Below are 20,066 nucleotides of genomic sequence, written 5' to 3'. Positions count from 1 at the left end.
TCTCAGCTGTGCATGCATAATCCAAACCCCGACAGCAATGGCAGCATTGCTACTGCTAAAGAGAAAGTAGGGGTCTTTCTTCACTGCCCTGCATTTTGGACTATGGGGGTATGAATAGTAGTGCACTAACTCCCCTGGGTGGATGCTGCAGATATGAAGTAAAAGTTCATGTTAACGCAGTACTCCTCAAACAGGATTACATTAATGCAACTAGGAACCCTTTAGTTCATACCAGCCGCATCCGCCCAGGGGAGTTGACACTAGCTAGGGATTCAGGAGACCAGCTCTGCCACAGACTTCCTGTGTGACCTTGAGCAAGTCAGTCTTTCTGTTCTTCAGATCACTACCTGCAAAACCCTTCCCTCCCTCACAGGGTTGATGTGAGGGATAAATCCATTACACATTGTGAGGCATATTACAGTAATGGGGGGGAGATAAGTTCTGCAGATAGACATGGGTACACTAGGTCATCTGGGATCCTAGAGTACAAAGACACTGACTGAGCCAGGAAACCAGCTAGTGAGGCAGTGCACATGTGCTCAAAGATTTAAAAGGCCAAGAACAGTGAGGAGCCAGGAGGCAAACTGTGGCATCAGGGCTTTTAACCAATGGGTCAGAAGTAGGAGTGAGGTAAAAAAAACTTGAGATATGTGCACAGGATGGAGCTAAGATCCCCTTTCCAGCTTTTTATAGACTGATTTAGCTGCAGGAGAACAGCCATGAAACATATCCTGCCATAGCGATGTGCTAATCCCAAAGCGCCCTCTTGTCTGAGTGCCATGGCTTGGGATACACACGCCTGAACTTGCATTCTCACTGGGTTGCTGTTATGTACTGGGAGAAAGTGTGACAAAATCAACATCCTGCCTTTTCTTTTCCCCAGCACTCTTCTGTTTTGAGAGCAGAGCATTTCTCCCTGCAGAAAATCAGCACCAGGATGGGAATGCATCTTCATGAGTCAATAAAACCTCGCTGGGTTAACACAGAAGCCATGTCACCGGCTACACTTTAAAACCAACTATCACTAAACAACAGCTTGTCTCTTGAAATTTTTAAGGCTTGTAAAAATAATGAAACCAAGCATTTTTTACCTCCCCTTCCAAAAATACCACATGGACAAATCAACCAGATCCCAGCAAACTTTCACGGCAGCAGTGTCCAAGCACTCTCTGGCCTGACACCAAACACCTTTTTTGCCTCTGACTCTACCAAGCAAACAGTCCTCCCTGATTTCACGCTCACACAGCACTATTTAATGTTACCAACTGACCAAAAAATAGTAGCGGAGTAGGGAGGGCTTTCAGTATATAGCATGTGTTCCACACTCTACCCCTTGTCATAAGCCTGTTGGCCCTCTATGGCCAAATAGCTGAAGTGCTTCCTGAAACCTCTGTGTTCTCTTCTCTGCAGACTTCTGGTTTAACCTGGTGCTGCCTGCTCTCAGATCCTGGGATAAGATCAGTGCTTGGGGACAATCTATGCAGAGGGGATGGGATGAGAATTCCATCCGGTGAACTGGATAAAGATTTTCTTTGGGCTGTTGTGATTCATTAGCCTCGTTTCACTGGAGGACATGAGGGTGATGCACTGCTTCTCATGCAGGTGGCAGTGAGGTAACCTTTCTGACAACCTGGGCCAACCCTTCCAAGACATGCTTCTGTCTCATGCTTCTTGGAGAGAGGTATTTGCACAATTCCCAACTCTCAGCTTCACTCTGAAGATTCTCTGCCTTTTTTTCCCCCTTGTAGGCACCTGCTTCAGAAGGAGAACAGTAATCCCACCACTCAAAGCACATGGGGCCCAAAATGAAAGCTGCAAGTTCAGAGGTTAGAATGGGGGTCACCATCCGATGCAGGAGCTGTTGCAGTTGTCTGGGGTTCAGTTGCCAGCAGTAGGTGTAATTCAGGAGTTCTGTATGTACATCTTGGCATTCAGGTGGGAGGAGGGAGAGATATGTTGGCAGGAAAGGAGAGAATTTCACTCAGGGATGTATGAGACTTGCCAGACGATAATATGGCTCCTCTCAGCCTTGGAAAGCACTGGCTTCACTTGGGTGGTATCTTCAGCATTCTCCTCTGTCTCATCATCTTCTCCATCCCCTGCAGAGAGAATACAAACAGTAAAGAGGAGGGGGAAGGGAGATCCAAAGCATTACTGCCCCTCACAAAAGGCTCATGTCACTTAACAAGTATCATGGGCATCACTAACTGAGCTCTTTCATGCCCGAAGGGCAGGTGTAATGATCGGACACTTGTATACAGCAAGACTGGTTAGGAGGGGGAAAAACAGATCTTCATAAAGAGACAAGAACATGGCCCTCCAATATCCCTGATTTCATGTATTGACCCGTCCCTACACCCCTATGGAGGAGCCCATCCTTATAACAACAGGTATGCTTCAAAACACAACAGTTCAAAGGCTGCAGCACTTGGGCTATTAGTAGAGGAACCAACTAGGGGCCGTGCTCCTCTTGACCTGCTGCTTACAAACAGGGAAGAATTGGTAGGGGAAGTAGAAGTGGGTGGCAACCTAGGCAGCAGTGACCATGAGATGGTTGAGTTCAGGATCCTCACAAAAGGGAGAAAGGAGAATAGCAAAATATAGACCCTGGACTTCAGAAAAGCAGACTTTGACTCCCTCAGGGAACTGATGGGCAGGATCCCCTGGGAGGCTAATATGAAGGGGAAAGGAGTCCAGGAGAGCTGGCTGTATTTTAAAGAAGCCTTATTGAGGGCGCAAGAACAAACTATCCCGATGTGCAGAAAGAATAGCAAATATGGCAGGCGACCAGCTTGGCTTAACAGTGAAATTTTCGGTGAGCTTAAACTCAAAAAGGAAGCTTACAAGAAGTGGAAATTTGGACAGATGACTAGGGAGGAGTATAAAAATATTGCTAGTGCATGCAGGGGTGTAATCAGGAAGGCCAAGGCACAATTGGAGTTGCAGCTAGCAAGGGATGTGAAGGGTAACAAGAAGGGTTTCTACGGGTATGTTAGCAACAAGAAGGTGGTCAGGGAAAGTGTGGGACCCTTGCTGAATGGGGGAGGCAACCTAGTGATAGATGATGTGGAAAAAGCTGAAGTACTCAATGCTTTTTTTGCCTCGGTCTTCACAGACAAGGTCAGCTCCCAGACTGCTGCACTGGGCAACACAGTATGGGGAGGAGGTGAGCAGCCCTCAGTGGTGAAAGAATAGGCTAAGGACTATTTAGAAAAGCTGGACATGCACAAGTCCATGGGTCCAGATCTAATGCATTGAAGGGTGCTGAGGGAGTTGGCTGATGTGATTGCAGAGCCATTGGCCATTATCTTTGAAAATTTGTGGTGATTGGGGGAGCTCCCAGACGATTGGAAAACGGCAAATATAGTGCCCATATTTAAAAAAGGGAAGAAAGAGAACCCGGGGAACTACAGACCTCACTTCAGTCCCCGGCAAAATCATGGAGCAGGTCCTCAAGAAATCCATTTTAAAGCACTTGGAGGAGAGGAAGGTGATCAGGAACAGTCAACATGGATTTATCAAGGGCAAGTCATGCCTGACCAACCTGATTGCCTTCTATGATGAGATAACTGGCTCTGTGGATATGGGGAAAGCGGTGGATGTGATATATCTTGACTTTAGCAAAGCTTTTGATATGGTCTCCCACAGTATTCTTGCCAGCAAGTTAAAGAAGTATGAATTGGATGAATGGACTATAAGGTGGATAGAAAGCTGGCTAGATCATCGGGCTCAATGGATAGTGATCAATGGCTCCATGTCTAGTTGGCAGCCAGTATCAAGCAGAGTGCCCCGGGGTCAGTCCTGGGGCTAGTTTTGTTCAACATCTTTATTAATGATCTGGATGATGGGATGAATTGCACCCTCAGCAAGTTCACAGATGACACTAAGCTGGAGGGAGAGGTATCAGAGAATCATAGAATATCAGGGTTGGAAGAGACTTCAGGAGGTCATCTAGTCCAACCCCCTGCTCAAAGCAGGACCAATCCCCAGACAGATTTTTGCCCCAGATCCCTAAATGGCCCCCTCAAGGATTGAACTCACAACCCTAGGTTTAGCAGGCCAATGCTCAAACCACTGAGCTATCCCTCCCCTACGCTGCAGAGTAGGAATAGTAGGAATAGGGTCCAGAGTTACCTAGACAAATAGGAGGATTGGGCCAAAAGAAATCTGATGAGGTTCAACAAGGACAAGTGCAGAATCCTGCACTTAGGAAGGAAGAATCCCATGCACTGCTACAGGCTGGGACTGACTGGCTAAGCAGCAGTTCTGCAGAAAAGGACCTGGGAATTACGGTGGACGAGAAGCTGGATATGAGTCAGCAGTGTGCCCTTGTTGCCAAGAAGGCCAACAGCATATTGGGCTGTATTAGTAGCATTGCCAGCAGATCGAGGGAAGTGATTATTTCCCTCTATTCGGCACTGGTGAAGCCACACCTGGAGTACTGCGTCCAGTTTTGGTCCTCCCACTACAGAAGGGATGTGGACAAATTGGAGAGAGTTCAGCGGAGGGCAACAAAAATGATTTGGGGGCTGGGGCACATGACTTATGAGGAGAGGCTGAGGGAACTCGTGTTATTTAGTCTGCAGAAGAGAAGAGTGAGGGGGGTTTTGATAGCAGCCTTCAACTACCTGAAGGGGGGTTCCAAAGAGGACGGAGCTAGGCTGTTTTCAGTGGTGGCAGATGACAGAACAAGAAGCAATGGTCTCAAGTTGCAGTGGGGGAGGTTTAGGTTGGATATTAGGAAACACTATTTCACTATGAGGGTGGTGAAGTACTGGAATGGGTTACCTAGGGAGGTGGTGGAATCTCCATCCTTAGAGGTTTTTAAGGCCCAGCTTGACAAAGCCCTGGCTGGGATGATTTAGTTGGGGATTGGTCCTGCTTTGAGCAGGGGATTGGACTAGATGATCTCCTGAGGTCTCTTCCAACCCTAATATTCTATGATTCTAAAGAATGCTGTAGTATTTTTCTGATAAGGACTGTCTATGGGGATTGATCTGGGGATGAGGGTAGAGACAGCCAGTTGGGACAGATGGGGTCAGGCCAACCATGTGTTCTGGAAAAGGGTGGCTAACAGTAGAGGAAAATGCCCAAGTGCTTCCTCTAAAGCAGGAGACATGACAAGTGGAAATCATTTTCTGAACTCGCTATGTTGCAACACAGTTTCATCTCTAATCCCATTGGCCCATGTTTTACCCACAACCCTTCCCACCTCACCCCTTCCCCAAAGTAGGAGCTCACCAATCCGGAAATCGATGTACCCTTCTCCTCCACTCAGCACCAGGACATTCTTCAGCTTTTGCCCCTCGGTCTCAGTGGCTGCTGTGCTGGGGTTCTCAGAGGGGCTGTCCAACACGCTCCCATTCAGGGTTGCGAGAACGTTACCTGAAAGAGCACAGGGCCTCCTATCAGCACCTCTGCCATACTCCCAGAATGCTCAGCTAAAGGACACAAATGTAGGTGATTGCCCTGCCAATCCAGTCCCTGCTGCTGGGAAACTGGATTTTATTCTAATTCAGACACACAAACCAAAGGACCTTAAAAGGGGTAACTGATCCCTACAGAACTAGAAAAGGTGCAGTGTCATCCACAGCATTCTACAGAGGACAGCTCAGGCCTCCCCTGCTGTGGCAAAGCCCACATATGTCTTAGGGGATAAGATGGCCAAATAGAAGAATGTAAACTCAAGAATCCTCATGAGGAGGTGCCTTGGTCACCTTACCAGGAACAGAGACAAAGAACTTGACTGCATCACGGTGGCCATGGAAACAGAGCTGTGCCTGAGCCATGGAGCAGTAGGGGATGAAACTGCTGGCAGATTTGTCACTGCTGTCATCACCGTACACGTGAATGATTCCGCCAGGGCGATTCCCCTCTCCTGATGTTGGGGAGGTCTTATTGGCTGAAGACAGGGAGAAGAAAAACCCCAAGTAGTAGCTTTGTTCCCATTTATATACCATCAGTCAGAGTGAGAAGTATGTAAGAAAAACACAAACCACGAGTCACGTAGGAAAAGCTTTAAAGGTGCAGATGCCCATGAAAGGTCCTGTTTAATGCCATCATCCCGTGCATCATGGAGGAGACCCTACTAGATTATCTAGGCCCTCTCTCTACTGGCAGAAAAGGCACAGTCACATCCACTGTCGCTAATAAGCTGTGCTTCTCATAAAAGGGGTACTTAGATAATAGGGAAATGCTCCTCCCTGGGGGTTGGTTGGAAGAGTAATCCCAGCCCTACACATGCTGGAATGAGGATGTCCAAGGAATCTCAGTAAAGGCCTTCTAGAGTTACAATATCCATTCTTCCGAACTCAGGCTGGCTGAGTCAGTGTCTGCAGAGTCAGAGCAAGAGCCTTCTGCCCCAGTGACCTATCATGGTACTTAGATGGTACAGTTTGCTGTCCTGATGAAAGGGTTAGGATTCTTGGCCTTCATGCACCTGGAAAGTAGTGGCTGTTTCCCAGGTTGGTGAAGTTGCTCAGTTTCAAAGTCAAGTCAAGGACTCATGCTAATCTGTCAGTGTTCAGGCTGGCAATACAGCCTCCACAGCGTTAGGGAAGGCACTCTCGATCCCAATAGAATTTGGGCTCATCGAGTCAAATGGAGCAGAGTTCCTTTCCTAATTCAAGGAGAATTCTGCCACCAGCCTAAGCCCTCATACCATGAGTTCAACTATCTGGCCACTCAAGAACTCCTCAGAGATTCTGACCATCCTCAGCTCCCATGGACTTCAATGGGAGGTAAGGATGTTCAGCAGCTTGCAGGATCAGGCTCTGAAGAAGTGAACACCACCTTTCACCACTGAAAACAGACTAGAACTCAGTACTCAAGGAGGGAGACTCCTTCCCCCGCATGCACACCCAGGCCAGTAGAAATTATTGAAATACAGGACCGGAAGGGACCACAATACGTTATCTAGTTCAGTTCGCTGCTTTGACGCAGGACTAAGTATTATCTAGACCACCGCTGACAGGCGTTTGTCTAACCTGCTCTTGTCTAACATCTCCAATGACGGAGACTCCACAACCTCCCTAGGCAATTTATTCCAGTGCTTAACCACCCTGACAGTTAGGCAGTTTTTCCAAATGTCTAATCTAAATCTCCCTGTGATGTTATCTGGTTAAAATATGTCCATGTAGATCATTGTTGCTACCACTGTTATATAATTGCAACAAATCTTATACAAAGTGTGTCAAGTAAGGTGTCAACAGAAAGGGATGATTTACTGAATATGATTATGCTGTGTATGCATGTATCATTTTTGTATCTGAAGTTATAAATATTAACTATGCACCTCTATTTTAAATGTTTGCTCATGTGGAAACACCAACAAGGTGTTTAACCAGCACCTTGTGAAGGGACTATTCGAGTTAAATGGCTCATCAAGGGGCACTTAACTCACAATGGACCATGGGAGACACCTATCTACATTTAATGGACTTTCCTGTGACCATTCTATCTAGAGTATAAGTAATGGCTTCTGCTGTGACTAAGCAAAGCATGCATGGACCATGTGGCTTGCCTATGTGACTCCAAAACACCATCTTGTTACATGTAATTTTCCACAGTGAGAACAATGGGTTTCCCTTCAATTGGCAGAAAATATAAAAGGCCCTGGAAACATCTCCATTTTGCCTCTTTCCTGTTCAAACCTCTGGACTATGAACTTATACTAATGGGAGCATTCTAGTTAAGAGACTGAGGACCTTCCAATGATTTGGAAGCAACCAGAGACTTAACAAGCCAGCAGTTTATTCCATCACTGCTACAAGACTGATCCAAGAACTTTGCAATTATTGATTTGATTCCTTTAACCAATTTTAACTCTCACCTTTTGTGACAAAGTGGGGTTTATTCATCTTATGTTGCATGTGAGTCTTACTGTCCTATACTAATATTGTGCATGCCTCAGTTTCCCTGTGTACTGCACCAATGCTTAGGTGATGGGAATTGGGTGTGAGATTTTCGCTGAGGCCCTCGGGGCAGTTGAGGCTGCCCAACTGTCTGCACGTAGGCGATGACTGAACCAGGAGGGGAATGTGACCAGGTGACACCTTTTGCCCGGGAAGCAGGACAGACCAGGAGGAGAAGCAACGGGTATGTTGGAGGTCGGGTCACTGGAAGCTGGGAAGTCTGCTGTGGGGGACTGGAAGAGGGGAGTCCAGGGCATCTGGCCCAGGATTCCCCCAAGATGTACTTGGCTGAAAGTCACTGATTTCTGTGATAACAAGTTCTGTTCTACGCTGTGTTCCTGTTGACTAATAAACCTTCTGTTTTACGCTGGCTGAGAGTCACGTCTGACTGCAGAGTTGGGGTACAGGGCCCTCTGGCTTCCCCAGATGGGCGGACTCGCTGCGGGAAGCGCATGGTGTGGGAAGGGATGCTGAATGCTCTGAGATGAGACCCAGGAAGGATGAAGCTGTGTAAGCTTCTTGCCCTGGTGACAGTGTGCTCAGAGAGAGGAGGCATGCTACACCAGAGTCCTGACTGGCCTCAAATGTAGTAGTTCCAGAGCATCGCCCAGAGACTCCATGACACCTTTCTTTCTTTTTATAAATAAACCTTTATATTTTAGTTACTAAAGGACAACAGCCTGATTATTGGGTAGGATCTCAGTTGTATATTGACATGGGTATGTGGCTGGTGCTTTGGGATCAGAAGAACCTTTTTGTTTGATGAAATTGGTTTTAAATAACCACTCATCATTAAGTCTAGTGTTTTTGGTGGTGATACAAGGATTGACATGCCTAAGGAGACTGCTTTTCTGACTTCTTGTTAGCCAGTGTGATGAAACAGAAGTTTACGTTTGTTGGTGGTTTGCTATATCCTATGGGAGAATAACCAGCAGTTTTGGGGTGTGCCTGCCCTATTTCTCAGCAGCTTGTCCTGAATTTGGTATTCTCAATTGTGACCCACGTAGGCACGGTTACACGCCCTTGCTGCAACTTAAGCTTCTTGTCCTGTTGTCAGTGGTTAAAGAGAAGAATTTATCACCCTTCTCTTTATAACAACTTTTTCTGTGCTTGAAGACTGTTCTCATGTCCCCCCCCCACCCCAGTCTTCTCTTCTCCAAACTAAACAAACAAAGGAAGGCAGTGTTGGACTTACCCCGGAGCCCAAGGAGTTGGCCTCGGTGGAGGACTACGGCTAGGCACAGGCAAGAAGTGGAAAAACAGAGGGACATGGGAACAAACAGGCAGGTGAGGAGAGAAGAAAAAGGCAATTATTGGGAGAAACTGCAGGAAGGAGAATCTAGAGAACTGTTAAATCTAGAGAAAGCACCAATGGATGCTATAGATTCAGAGTTACTTTGTAAGAAAACACTGCTCTTGCTCTCCTCTTTCTTAACTGAAAAGTACACGCTGCAGCATCAGGGAGGGGACAGAAAAATTCAGCTTCATAGTGAAATCTTAATGCATTTTCAAAATCACATTTCTCCACAAGTATCAGAGACTAGTGGAATTTGCTTACAATGTGAATTGACTCGAACTCACAGTTATGACAGCACAGTCTGTCCCCAAGAAGGGACAGGCCTTACGATATGGGCTCAGAACTGGGATTCTGAGGTTATGATACACAGAGAGTTGGATTTAATGACTGATTCATTGACGACTAGTGTCAGTGCTACTGGTGTCAATAGCAGCAGGAGTGGACAATTCCAGTCCAGGAGGACTACGTGAATTTGCTGCTCCCTCTATAAAACAGACATGCTCTATCCAGCATTCCTTTATCTGCCAGCACCATGGGAAGAAGAGGGAGCAGTGCTATTCTGACTGCAAATTCCGGTACATTCAAGTCCACTTAGGAGCAAACTTTCCACAATGGAAAGTGGATTGGCAGGTAAAGAGTAGCATTACTGAATGTTTAAAACTAGTGCCTCCTCCTCCCCAGCTCTAGAGTTTTGCCTGTTAGCACTTGCTGGGTCTCCTCATTTTACTGGATAGAGTTGGCTTAAGATACTGATTTTTACTGGACTAAGTCTCCGATTTGATTTAATGAACCTTCCGCATCCTCAGCCTTGGGAGATGCTGTAGTGGGCGAAGTTCAGCTATCTACAGCATCATGAAATGCCTACTGAAATGATCTCTCAGAAGTTTTCTTTTTCTGTAGCCCCCTTCCAAAAACAGGCTGCATCTTCCACTGATGCATTCCCTGTGATGCTCTCAATGTTTTCAGAATCAGTCAACAGTTGCCAGACACATTAAAGTCATGCTCAACAGCAGCCTTTGTATAGATGGAGCCAACATCTGCTCCTCAGAGGAGGAAACAGCTTCAACTGGACTGCAAGGGCCAGCAACAAAATGTCCATTTGATCTTTACATGGGGCAAATTAACTTCTAGTGAATTCTTAATTCCATAACTAGGGTGATGTCAGACCTGATCCAGGGCTCCCCAATCAGATTAGGCAAAATGAGGAACCTCAAACAACATCACTACAAGTGAACACTGCAGATGACATTTCAGAATTTCCCTAATTCTATGGGGTTTGCCTATTTCTCTCAGTCCTTCCCAGCAGAATGGAGGTTACCTCAATAGAAAGATCAATCCACAAACCAAGCCACTCTAGAACACAGGAATTGCCAAATGGGCTCAGACTAGTCCAAACAGTGACCAGCATTAGATGTTTCAGAGGGAGATGCAAGAAACTGCCACAACATCAGGCACATGCAGAATAATTTTGTCGCCATGAAGAGTTCATACTAATCCCTACTGGTTAGATATTGGCTTAAACCCTGAAGCATGAGCATTTACACCCCTTCCAAAACTCTTTTGCATTAATTGTGGTAACTCTAGATACTCCAAATACCCAGATAAGTGTCCAGCCCCTTTTAGAATTTTGTTAAATCCTTAGCCTCAACAATATCCTGTGGCAGTAAGTTCAACAGTTTATTTACAAATTGTGAAAAAATCTTGTATTGGTTTTGAATTTCCCTCCTTTCAATTTCATTGACTGTCCCTTGTGCATGTGCTACGAGACAGGGAGGAACAGATTTCTCTACACCCTTCATTATTTTATATACTTCTATCATGCCCCCTCTTATTCAGCTCCTTCCTAAGGTAACAATCCCAATTTTTTCAATCTCTTTTCATAGGAGAGTTTTTCCAGCCCTTGATCATTCCTGTTGCCCTTCTCTGAGCCCCCTCTAGTTCTGCAATATACTTTTTGAGATGGGGTGACCAGGACTGCACACAGTTTTCCAGACAAGGTTGCACCATTGATTTATATAAAAGTATTATAATATCCTCCATATTATTCACCATATTATTCTTTATCATTCCTGTCGCCCATCTCTGAACCCTCTCTAATTCTGTAATATCCATTTTGAGATAGGATGATCAGTAATGCACATAATATTCTAGGTGAGGATGTCCCACCGATTTATATAATGGCGTTGTACATTTTTCTGCATTATTCTACAGCTTGTTCCTTATGCATTCTAACATCTTGTTAGCTTTTTTGACCGCAGCAGCACATTGAGATGAGGTCTTCACTGAGCTGTCCATAACGATGTCCTAGAATGCTCTAGACTGAGGCATGCATTTCCGTAACATGGTGCAAAACCAAACTAAGCTATCTTCATTGCCATTCTCCTCCCTTCTCCCTGAACACTGCTATGACCAGAATTCCAGTTGTGGCACCAAGATGCACAGGATCAGGGTGGAGATACATTAGTCTGCCAGAGCCACTCCTTCCTAGCACAATTAGCAAATAAAGGCATTGCAAACATCAAGGAAACACAGAAGAATGTCTGATGAACATCACCTACTCTCAGTCAGTGGGATGGAGATGACGACACCATTCCCTGTCCCAACCCAGAGGCGGTTGCCGGCGATAAGCAGGGCTGTGATTCGCACAAATGAGAAGCCCAGCTTTCCAGTGCCTGCCAAGCATGAGTGAGAATTGCAGAATCAGTGAAGACAGTATCACTTGGAACAATGCCGCCTAACAAACACTGATGCTCCGTGCCCACAAGAATAACAAACAGGCTATTTCCTGACTGGCACTGCCTTCTCACCTAGCATCTTGCTGACATACGGCTCTATGTCCACATCCTGGAGGTGCTGATGGGTGTGGGCATGATACAGCCTCAGTGTGGAGTCCAGGCGGATGGAAACCCACACCCCATCTCCAATCCATGCCAGCTGCCGGACCTGACTCTCCCGGCGTGGGTGGGCATCAAAGGATTTCTGAAAGGCCACATAGGGGGAGCAGCGTGAGTTCATTCCTGGGCTGGGGGCACTCATTGGCTTTCAAGACTCCTGGGTCAGAAGCATAAACTAAGGAGAAAGCTCTGAAACCTCCACTACAGTATGCAGAAGCTCCTCAGATCAACTGTGTGATTTGTCAGCCTGCTCCTCTGGTTTCCTCTCCCTAGAGAGAATTGTTACAGTCTTAGATATTCTAATAGACTGCTTTGGAACTGGGACATTAATGAAATGGCTCATGCCAAAGAGTGAAATGAAATGAAATGAAACTATTTTGCCTTACTCAGGGTACTTTCCAAACAATGCAACAGGAATCTCCCAGCACTTCTCAGTCAAGTTTTTAAAAGCACAAGGATGAGGATCTTGCTGGGGGTGAGTGAGGTGAATTTACTGGTTGTGGATTTACTGTTTATATTCCTCCCCCTTTTATACCAATTGCAGCCTACAGGCATTGTTACTCCTGTTACATTATAACAAATCACAATTTCAACAAGATGGGTTTTAAACTAGCATCTTGCTCCTCAATTAAGTGGAACCCCCACAGCTTGCTACCCGCACCTGCCCATTCTGCAGTCATATACTGCCTGCGGCCAAGCACGAGTCTGATTTCCTACCAAGTGATACATACTAGGGCCAGGTACAGACGCCCAGTCCAGCCTCATCAGTTAAATGAGAGGAAGTGCTAAATTGAGATGTGATCTGAAGATTCCATACGGGGAGGAATGAGGGAGTGTGTCAGGAGTGCTATTCTGGCAGATTTCCAGAGTAACATGACCTCCAATTGCAGTTCTTGCCCTACCAACATGGAGTCAGCAACGAGGATACAAAGGCTCTGCATTCCCTCACTCCCCTGCAAAAGAGCAGCTAGAAAAACAAATACACCAGAAGCCAGCAACCGATCTTTACTCTCACTTTCACATACACACATGTGCACGCACATGCACACACACAGTCCTCTCACCACACATACGCACGCACATGCACACACACACGCACACACAGTCTCCTCACCTCAATCTGCATTGTCTTGGGCTGGATGACATGGACTTTGTTCTTATAGCCGCACCAGACTCTATCATACACAACAGCCATGCAGCGGATGGAATGGTGGGTGTGACCCAGGTCCATCAGGTGATAGTTGCTGAGATCCCACTGACCATCTAGGGAGAAGCAAAGACATTAGAAGGGGTGTTGTATACTTCATCAGATGTTATGCACAACACTCATTTTCTTTTCCATTTAATTCTGGGACTGTCTCATACTTTCCTGTACATGAAAGCTGTGTTAGTTATTTAAAATGCAGCCATAAGTAATCAATACTCTTAGTTTTCTGAGTATTCATAGAGGAGCACAAGACTGGCCAAGAACCCTCAAGAATAAATTATTCAGAAATACAATTCATACCAACAGAACAAGATAAAACACAGGAGAGAAGTCCTGATACATAACTATCATAACCTGAAGACTACAGAAATCTTTGTGCTGCCAAAAGTGAAAACAATTTCTGCAGGAAAACACACATAATAAGCAACACAACGAATGACAGGTTGTTTATTATATTAAAATAGAATGTGGAGATTCTGAATGTATAAATAATTGTGTGTGAACTCCTGCTAGACTGGCAGTGGAGGGTCATGGATTATAGGACACACACACCAAAGATCATTTTCCTTAGATCGGTTAATAGGCCATAGATTAATACTATTACTTGGGGTCAGAGCCTCGTGCCCACTAACCACATGGCAGTGCATGTGGGGTTGGGAGCTAAAACTCCCAAAATCTGGCAGATTAAAGCCTCCGTTCTTATTGTGGAAAAATTGGAAAGAGTCCAGCGGAGGGCAATAAAAATGATTAGGGGGCTAGAGCACATGACTTATGAGGAGAAGCTGAGGGAACTGGGATTGTTTAGTCTGCAGAAGAGAAGAATGAGGGGGGATTTGATAGCTGCTTTCAACTACCTGAAAGGGGGTTCCAAAGAGGATGGATCTAGACTGTTCTCAGTGATACCTGATGACAGAACAAGGAGTAATGGTCTCAAGTTGCAGTGGGGGAGGTTTAGGTTGGATATTAGGAAAAACTTTTTCACTAGGAGGGTGGTGAAGCACTGGAATGGGTTACCGAGGGAGGTGGTGGAATCTCCTTCCTTAGAGGTTTTTAAGGTCAGGCTTGACAAAGCCCTGGCTGGGATGACTTAGTTGGGAATTGGTCCTGCTTTGAGCAGGGGGTTGGACTAGATGACCTCCTGAGGTCCCTTCCAACCCTGATATTCTATGATTCTATGATTGTGTGAAGGTGAATAGACTCCCCTAAACTTTTTAATGAGCTACAGCAAAAACAGCGGGGGGAAAAGAAAGCAAATCCAATGGGACTATCTCAAAGCTTGTTCGGATGAATTAGTCTTCTCTGTAAGGGGCATTATTCTCCCCATTTTATAAACAGAGAAGCTGAAGCATAGTTAAATGATTTGCCCAAAATGACTCACAGCCAGGGACAGAACCCAGATCTCTCACCCCCTAGACCTATGCTCCAACTACTAGAGCAATCAGGCTTCTTCTGAAGACATATGACTTCTAGGTCAGGAAGGATTATTGTATGTTTAAAATGTATGTTCTGAATGTATGAATGATCAGACCTGAACTCCAAGTTCACATTGTTATGGTTGGTTAGGCAGAGGTTGAATCAAAATTGGTTTCCACACAGAGAGCAGCCTGTCCATTTTAGTGTGTTGTACTGACCCCACTGCTCTGATTACACTCAGAGAATTCAAGGAGTAACTGAGTAAGAAGTCTTGCTCTGGGAACTTCGGTCACAACTGGAGTTCGCAGGTGTGAATGCAGCTGGGAGCTGCAGTGTAACAGAGATGATCTCTAGGGATGCAAAATTAGCCTGCAGCTAGCAGGATAAAGAATTACAGCCCAGAAGTAAGAGGAGCTGTAATGATTTAGGATGAGGGTAATACTTTTATAGTAGCCATATATTTTAAGAAAATATTAATTCCCCAGCAATCTGGCACCCTGCCATCTTGAATCAGAAGGAAGCACTGACATGCTTAATTCATTTCCAGAGATTCTGCTTCTGTTTTGAAGCTGGCTAGTTCATCTTTGCTGCTTTGATTCTTACCTTCTCCTCGGTGGAATATGGCTAGTGTTCCATCTGCCAGGGCAACAAGAACCCGTCCTTTCACATGCCTGAAATAATAGAGAAGAAAGTGCTTATGAAAAAGTGGCAACAACAGGAAATGCTGCTGGATTCAGATGTTTTAATGGTCTGCTTGGTTTGGGGAATGAGAGATTCCTTCTCCCACTCTCTTGGTTACAAATCATTTCCTGTATCTAGACAAATCACACATATGGTCATGCCACTATTCCTGCTAAATCCAGCACTTGCAGGCAACATTCAGCATGTGTCTGAAGAGTCACACACATAGCTTCTTTATTCTATTGGTAGCACTACTGACGTCATTATTAAACTGGCCGGGGGCTCACCAATGCCCTGCTGAGTTTCCCCTCTTCTTTTCACTGGCTTTACAATAGTGTAACTCCACTGATTTCTAATTTACACTAGAGTGAGTGAGAGGAGAATCAAGCTGTTGTCGCACCCTCCCACCCCCACTTACTTATTTCCAATATTCAGTACAAGCCTGGAACTGGGAAAGAAGGTAGCTCAGTATGGGTATGGCTACACTGCTCACTAAGCCTGGGCTCTAACTCAGGTTTGAGCCCAAGCCCCACTTCCATCTACACACAAATCAGCCTGACTCAGGTTAGCAAGCACTCAGGACCCGGTTTCTAGGACCCTGCTCTGGGTGTGGGTCAGAACCTAAGTCCTGCATGACTCAGGTCCAAGCCCTGTCATTTTTCAGTGTGGATGCAGGTCTAGCCACAGACCCAAATCAGAAGGTCTGTGTAGTACAGTATGGATGCATTAGCACAGCTGAGAGAACCAGATCCAGCAACTGTAAACCCATATTTAAAATGCAGTGTGGATGCTCAAGCATGGGCTTGGAAACGCAGAATCTGTAAGCCTGGGTCCCTAAGACCTGGGCTTAGTGTGCAGTGTAGAAATACCCTCTGAAGCTTAAATGGATCAGTGAGCAGGGACGGGTTGAGACCCCTTCCCCAAAGACCTTTACTGATTTACACAACTCTACCAGGGTGAGGAAAAGATGGCCAGGCAAAGAACCGATCAATGACAAGAAAAGTAACAAATTCCCTGGTTTAGAGTCCCCAACTCAGTACACCAACTTACACCAGGCTCAGCACAGAATCCTTCAGCTTTATCGAATGCAGACACTTCTTCCAGTTGGACACGGCCGAGTGCACATACAGCCTGGGAGAAGGGAGCAGACAATGATGGTTAGCAGGAAGGTCCATAAACCTACAAAGGCTGAATTGTGAGGTAGGGTTTGAGTCTTTTACTCTAGCACCAAAGGAATTTGCGAAGTATGGGTGAGTTGCTCTGCCTAAGATCAACTGGGGACTCAGAACATCTAGTGCAGCAAGGATGCACTCTTTAAAGGCAATGGTATCTAGATCTATGGGGTTTTATGAATGTGGGTGACATATAGGGTTCCGTAAGCTAGCAGTGAACCTACCAGCCATTCTGTGCTCCAAGCCACATTGTGGGTGCGGCACTGGTGCCTGTTCCAGCAGCATCACCGTTCACTTCCTGCTCTGGCAGCATTGTGTTTGACTCTGTCTTTTGCTGCCCGTTCTCACTGCAGAGACAAAACAAACCTCACAAGTTCATTATAGGTCATATCTGGGGCCAGAGCCATCCCTTGCATATGGCGAATTGGGTCGACCACCCCAGGCTGTGATAAAATCATAGAATCATAGAATATTAGGGTGGAAGAGACCTCAGGAGGTCATCTAGTCCAATCCCCTGGCAAAGCAGGACCAACACAAACTAAATCATCCCAGCCAAGGTTTTGTCAAGCCAGGCCTTAAAAACCTCTAAGGATGGAGATTCTACCACCTCCTTAGGTAACCCATTCCAGTGCTTCACCACCCTCCTAGTGAAACAGTGTTTCCTAATATCAACCTAGACCTCCCCCACTGCAACTTGAGACCATTACTTCTTGTTCTGTCATCTGCCACCACTGAGAACAGCCTAGCTCCATCCTCTTTGGAACCCCCTTTCAGGTAGTTGAAGGCTGCTATCAAATCCCCCTTCACTCTTCTCTTCTGCAGACTAAATAACCCCAGTCCCCTCAGCCTCTCCTCGTAAGCCATGTGCCTCAGCCCCCTAATCATTTTTGTTGCCCTCCGCTGGACTCTCTCCAATTTGTCCACATCCCTTCTGTAGTGCGGGGACCAAAACTGGACGCAATACTCCAGGTGTGGCCTCACCAGTGTCGAATAGAGGGGAATAATCACTTCCCTCAATCTGCTGGCAATGCTCCTACTAATAAAGCACACTGCTGACTCATATCCGGCTTCTCATCCACTGTAATCCCCAGGTCCTTTTCTGCAGAACTGCTGCTTAGCCAGTCGGTCCCCAGCCTGTAGCGGTGCATGGGATTCTTCCTTCCTAAGGGCAGGACTCTGCACTTGTCCTTGTTGAACCTCATCAGATTTCTTTTGGCCCAACACTCCAATTTGTCTAGGTCACTCTGGACCCTATCCCTGCCCTCCAGCATATCTACCTCTCCCCCAAGTTTAGTGTCATCTGCGAACTTGCTGCGGGTGCAATTCATCCCATCATCCAGATCATTAACAAAGATGTTGAACAAAACTGGCCCCAGGACCGACCCCTGGGGCACTACGCTTGATACCGACTGCCAACTAGACATCGAGCCATTGATCACTACCCGTTGAGCCCGACAATCTAGTCAGCTTTCTATCCACCTTATAGTCCATTCATCCAATCCGTACTTTTTTAACTTCTTGGCAAGAATACTGTGGGAGACCGTATCAAAAGCTTTGCTAAAGTCAAGATATATCACATCCACCGCTTTCCCCATATCCACAGAGCCAGTTATCTCATCACAGAAGGCAGATTGGTCAGGCATGACTTGCCCTTGGTGAATCCATGTTGACTGTTCCTGATCACCTTCCTCTCCTCCAAGTGCTTCAAAATGGATTCCTTGAGGACCTGCTCCATGATTTTGCCAGGGACTGAAGTGAAGCTGACCGGTCTGTAGTTCCCCGGGTTCTCTTTCTTCCTTTTTTTAAATATGGGCACTGTATTTGCCTTTTCCCAACCATCCGGGACCTCCCCCGATCGCCACAAATTTTCAAAGATAATGGCCAATGGCTCTGCAATCACATCAGCCAACTTCCTCAGCACCCTTGGATGCATTAGATATGGACCCGTGGACTTGTGCATGTCCAGCTTTTCTAAATAGTCCTTAACCTGTTCTTTCACCACTGCTCACCTCCTCCCCATACCATGTTGCCCAGTGCAGCAGTCTGGGAGCTGACCTTGTCTGTGAAGACCGAGGGAAAAAAAGCATCGAGTACTTCAGCTTTTTCCACATCATCTGTCACTATGTTGCCTCCCTCATTCAGTAAGGGTCCCACACTTTTCCTGACCTTCTTGTTGCTAACATACCTGTAGAAACCCTTTTTGTAACCCTTCACATCCCTTGCTAGCTGCAACTCCAGTTGTGCCTTGGATTTCCTGATTACACCCCTGCATGCTCTAGCACTATTTTATACTCCTCCCTAGTCATCTGTCCAAATTTCCACTTCTTGTAAACTTGAGTAGGCGGGCGGGGAGGTGAGGCAGGAGGCCGGAGGGCAAGTGGGGTGAGGAGGTGAACAGGGAGGCGAGCGGCAGGCGGGTGAGGAGTCAGGCCGGCAGGGAGCAGCGGGTGGACGAACCATGGCTGTTGGCTGAACCATGTTTGTTTCATTTTATTTCTTCTCTACCCAGTTATCCCATCTGTGATATTGATTTGGCATGAAAGTGACGAGAGTTTGAATCTGCCACAAAAAAACAGGCTGGCCACCTCATTTTACTCATCACAAACAGCTGATGCAGGCAAAGATTGATGGCAAACTGTATTATTGTTATTATTATTTATTTTTTGTATTACCATCGCACCGAGGACTCCTTATCATGGATCAGAACCCCACTTTGGTAGGCGCTGTACAAACACAGATGTAGCGATGCGAGGACTCACCGGCGTGGTGCCTCCTGCTGGTCGTCCTGGGAATTAGCTCTCAAGCTCCGGAGCACCCTCTGCTGGCTGATGTCCCGCTTGCCTCAGGCCCCCGTGTCCCTCCCGGACCCCGGTGCCCCTTCCCTCGGGGTTCTGCCCTCTACAGTACCCCCAAGGTCTCTGGGTCTCCCCTCCCAGGGGAACCCCCAACCCTCTATCCCACCTTGCCTCAGTGGCTACTGCCCATCGTCATCGAGCCCCCTTTCACTGGGGCAGACTGCAGTCTGTCATGGCCACTCATCATTGGCAAGGGGGTATGGACCAGCTGCCTCTGCCTAACCTCAGGCTGCACCTCTGCAGCCCCAGTACATTCTTTAGGCCTTGCACAAAGCCTGCAGCCTGGGGAGTTGCCAGGCTGGAGCTCCCCAGCTCTTCTTGCTCTACCTCTGGTACCCTGCTCCCAGGCAGCTAAGTCCTTCTCTCTCCACTGCTGGAGAGAGACTATTTCAGCAGCTGCCTCACAGCCCTGTTATAGGGCCAGCTGTGGCCTGATTAGGGCGTGGCCCCAGCTGTGGCTGCTTCCCCAATCAGCCTATCTTATTGCTTCCCTGGAGCAGCCTTTTCCCAGGGCTTTTTTAACCCCTTCAGGGCCAGAGCGGGGTAACCGCCCCGCTACATATCCCCTCCCTCAAAATCCCCACCCCTGGGGGTAAAGGGGACTCTTGGCCTGGGCTCCCTGAGGCTGCCCCTC

The 20,066-nt window shown here is 46.7% G+C and overlaps 1 protein-coding gene across 3 annotated transcripts in view; it reads right to left on the bottom strand.

Annotated features, from left to right (window-relative positions):
• Positions 1-1,977: 1,977 nt before the first annotated feature.
• MAPK8IP3 (mitogen-activated protein kinase 8 interacting protein 3) overlaps positions 1,978-20,066 on the bottom strand; it is a 192,471-nt gene continuing 174,382 nt past the window's right edge. For all 3 annotated transcript variants that reach the window (XM_065411505.1, XM_065411507.1, XM_065411506.1), the window contains 11 exons: positions 19,419-19,454; positions 16,802-16,905; positions 16,456-16,536; positions 15,328-15,395; positions 13,219-13,367; positions 12,018-12,189; positions 11,769-11,882; positions 9,109-9,147; positions 5,723-5,902; positions 5,242-5,385; positions 1,978-2,099 (listed from right to left, as the gene is read on the bottom strand). In XM_065411505.1, coding sequence (XP_065267577.1) covers positions 1,978-2,099; positions 5,242-5,385; positions 5,723-5,902; positions 9,109-9,147; positions 11,769-11,882; positions 12,018-12,189; positions 13,219-13,367; positions 15,328-15,395; positions 16,456-16,536; positions 16,802-16,905; positions 19,419-19,454 — 1,209 coding nt within the window. The remainder of the gene's footprint in view (positions 2,100-5,241; positions 5,386-5,722; positions 5,903-9,108; positions 9,148-11,768; positions 11,883-12,017; positions 12,190-13,218; positions 13,368-15,327; positions 15,396-16,455; positions 16,537-16,801; positions 16,906-19,418; positions 19,455-20,066) is intronic.

Source organism: Emys orbicularis, chromosome 10 (assembly GCF_028017835.1).
Source record: "Emys orbicularis isolate rEmyOrb1 chromosome 10, rEmyOrb1.hap1, whole genome shotgun sequence".
NCBI classification, from domain to species: domain Eukaryota; kingdom Metazoa; phylum Chordata; order Testudines; family Emydidae; genus Emys; species Emys orbicularis.
This window is presented reverse-complemented; position numbering and strand designations above follow the sequence as displayed.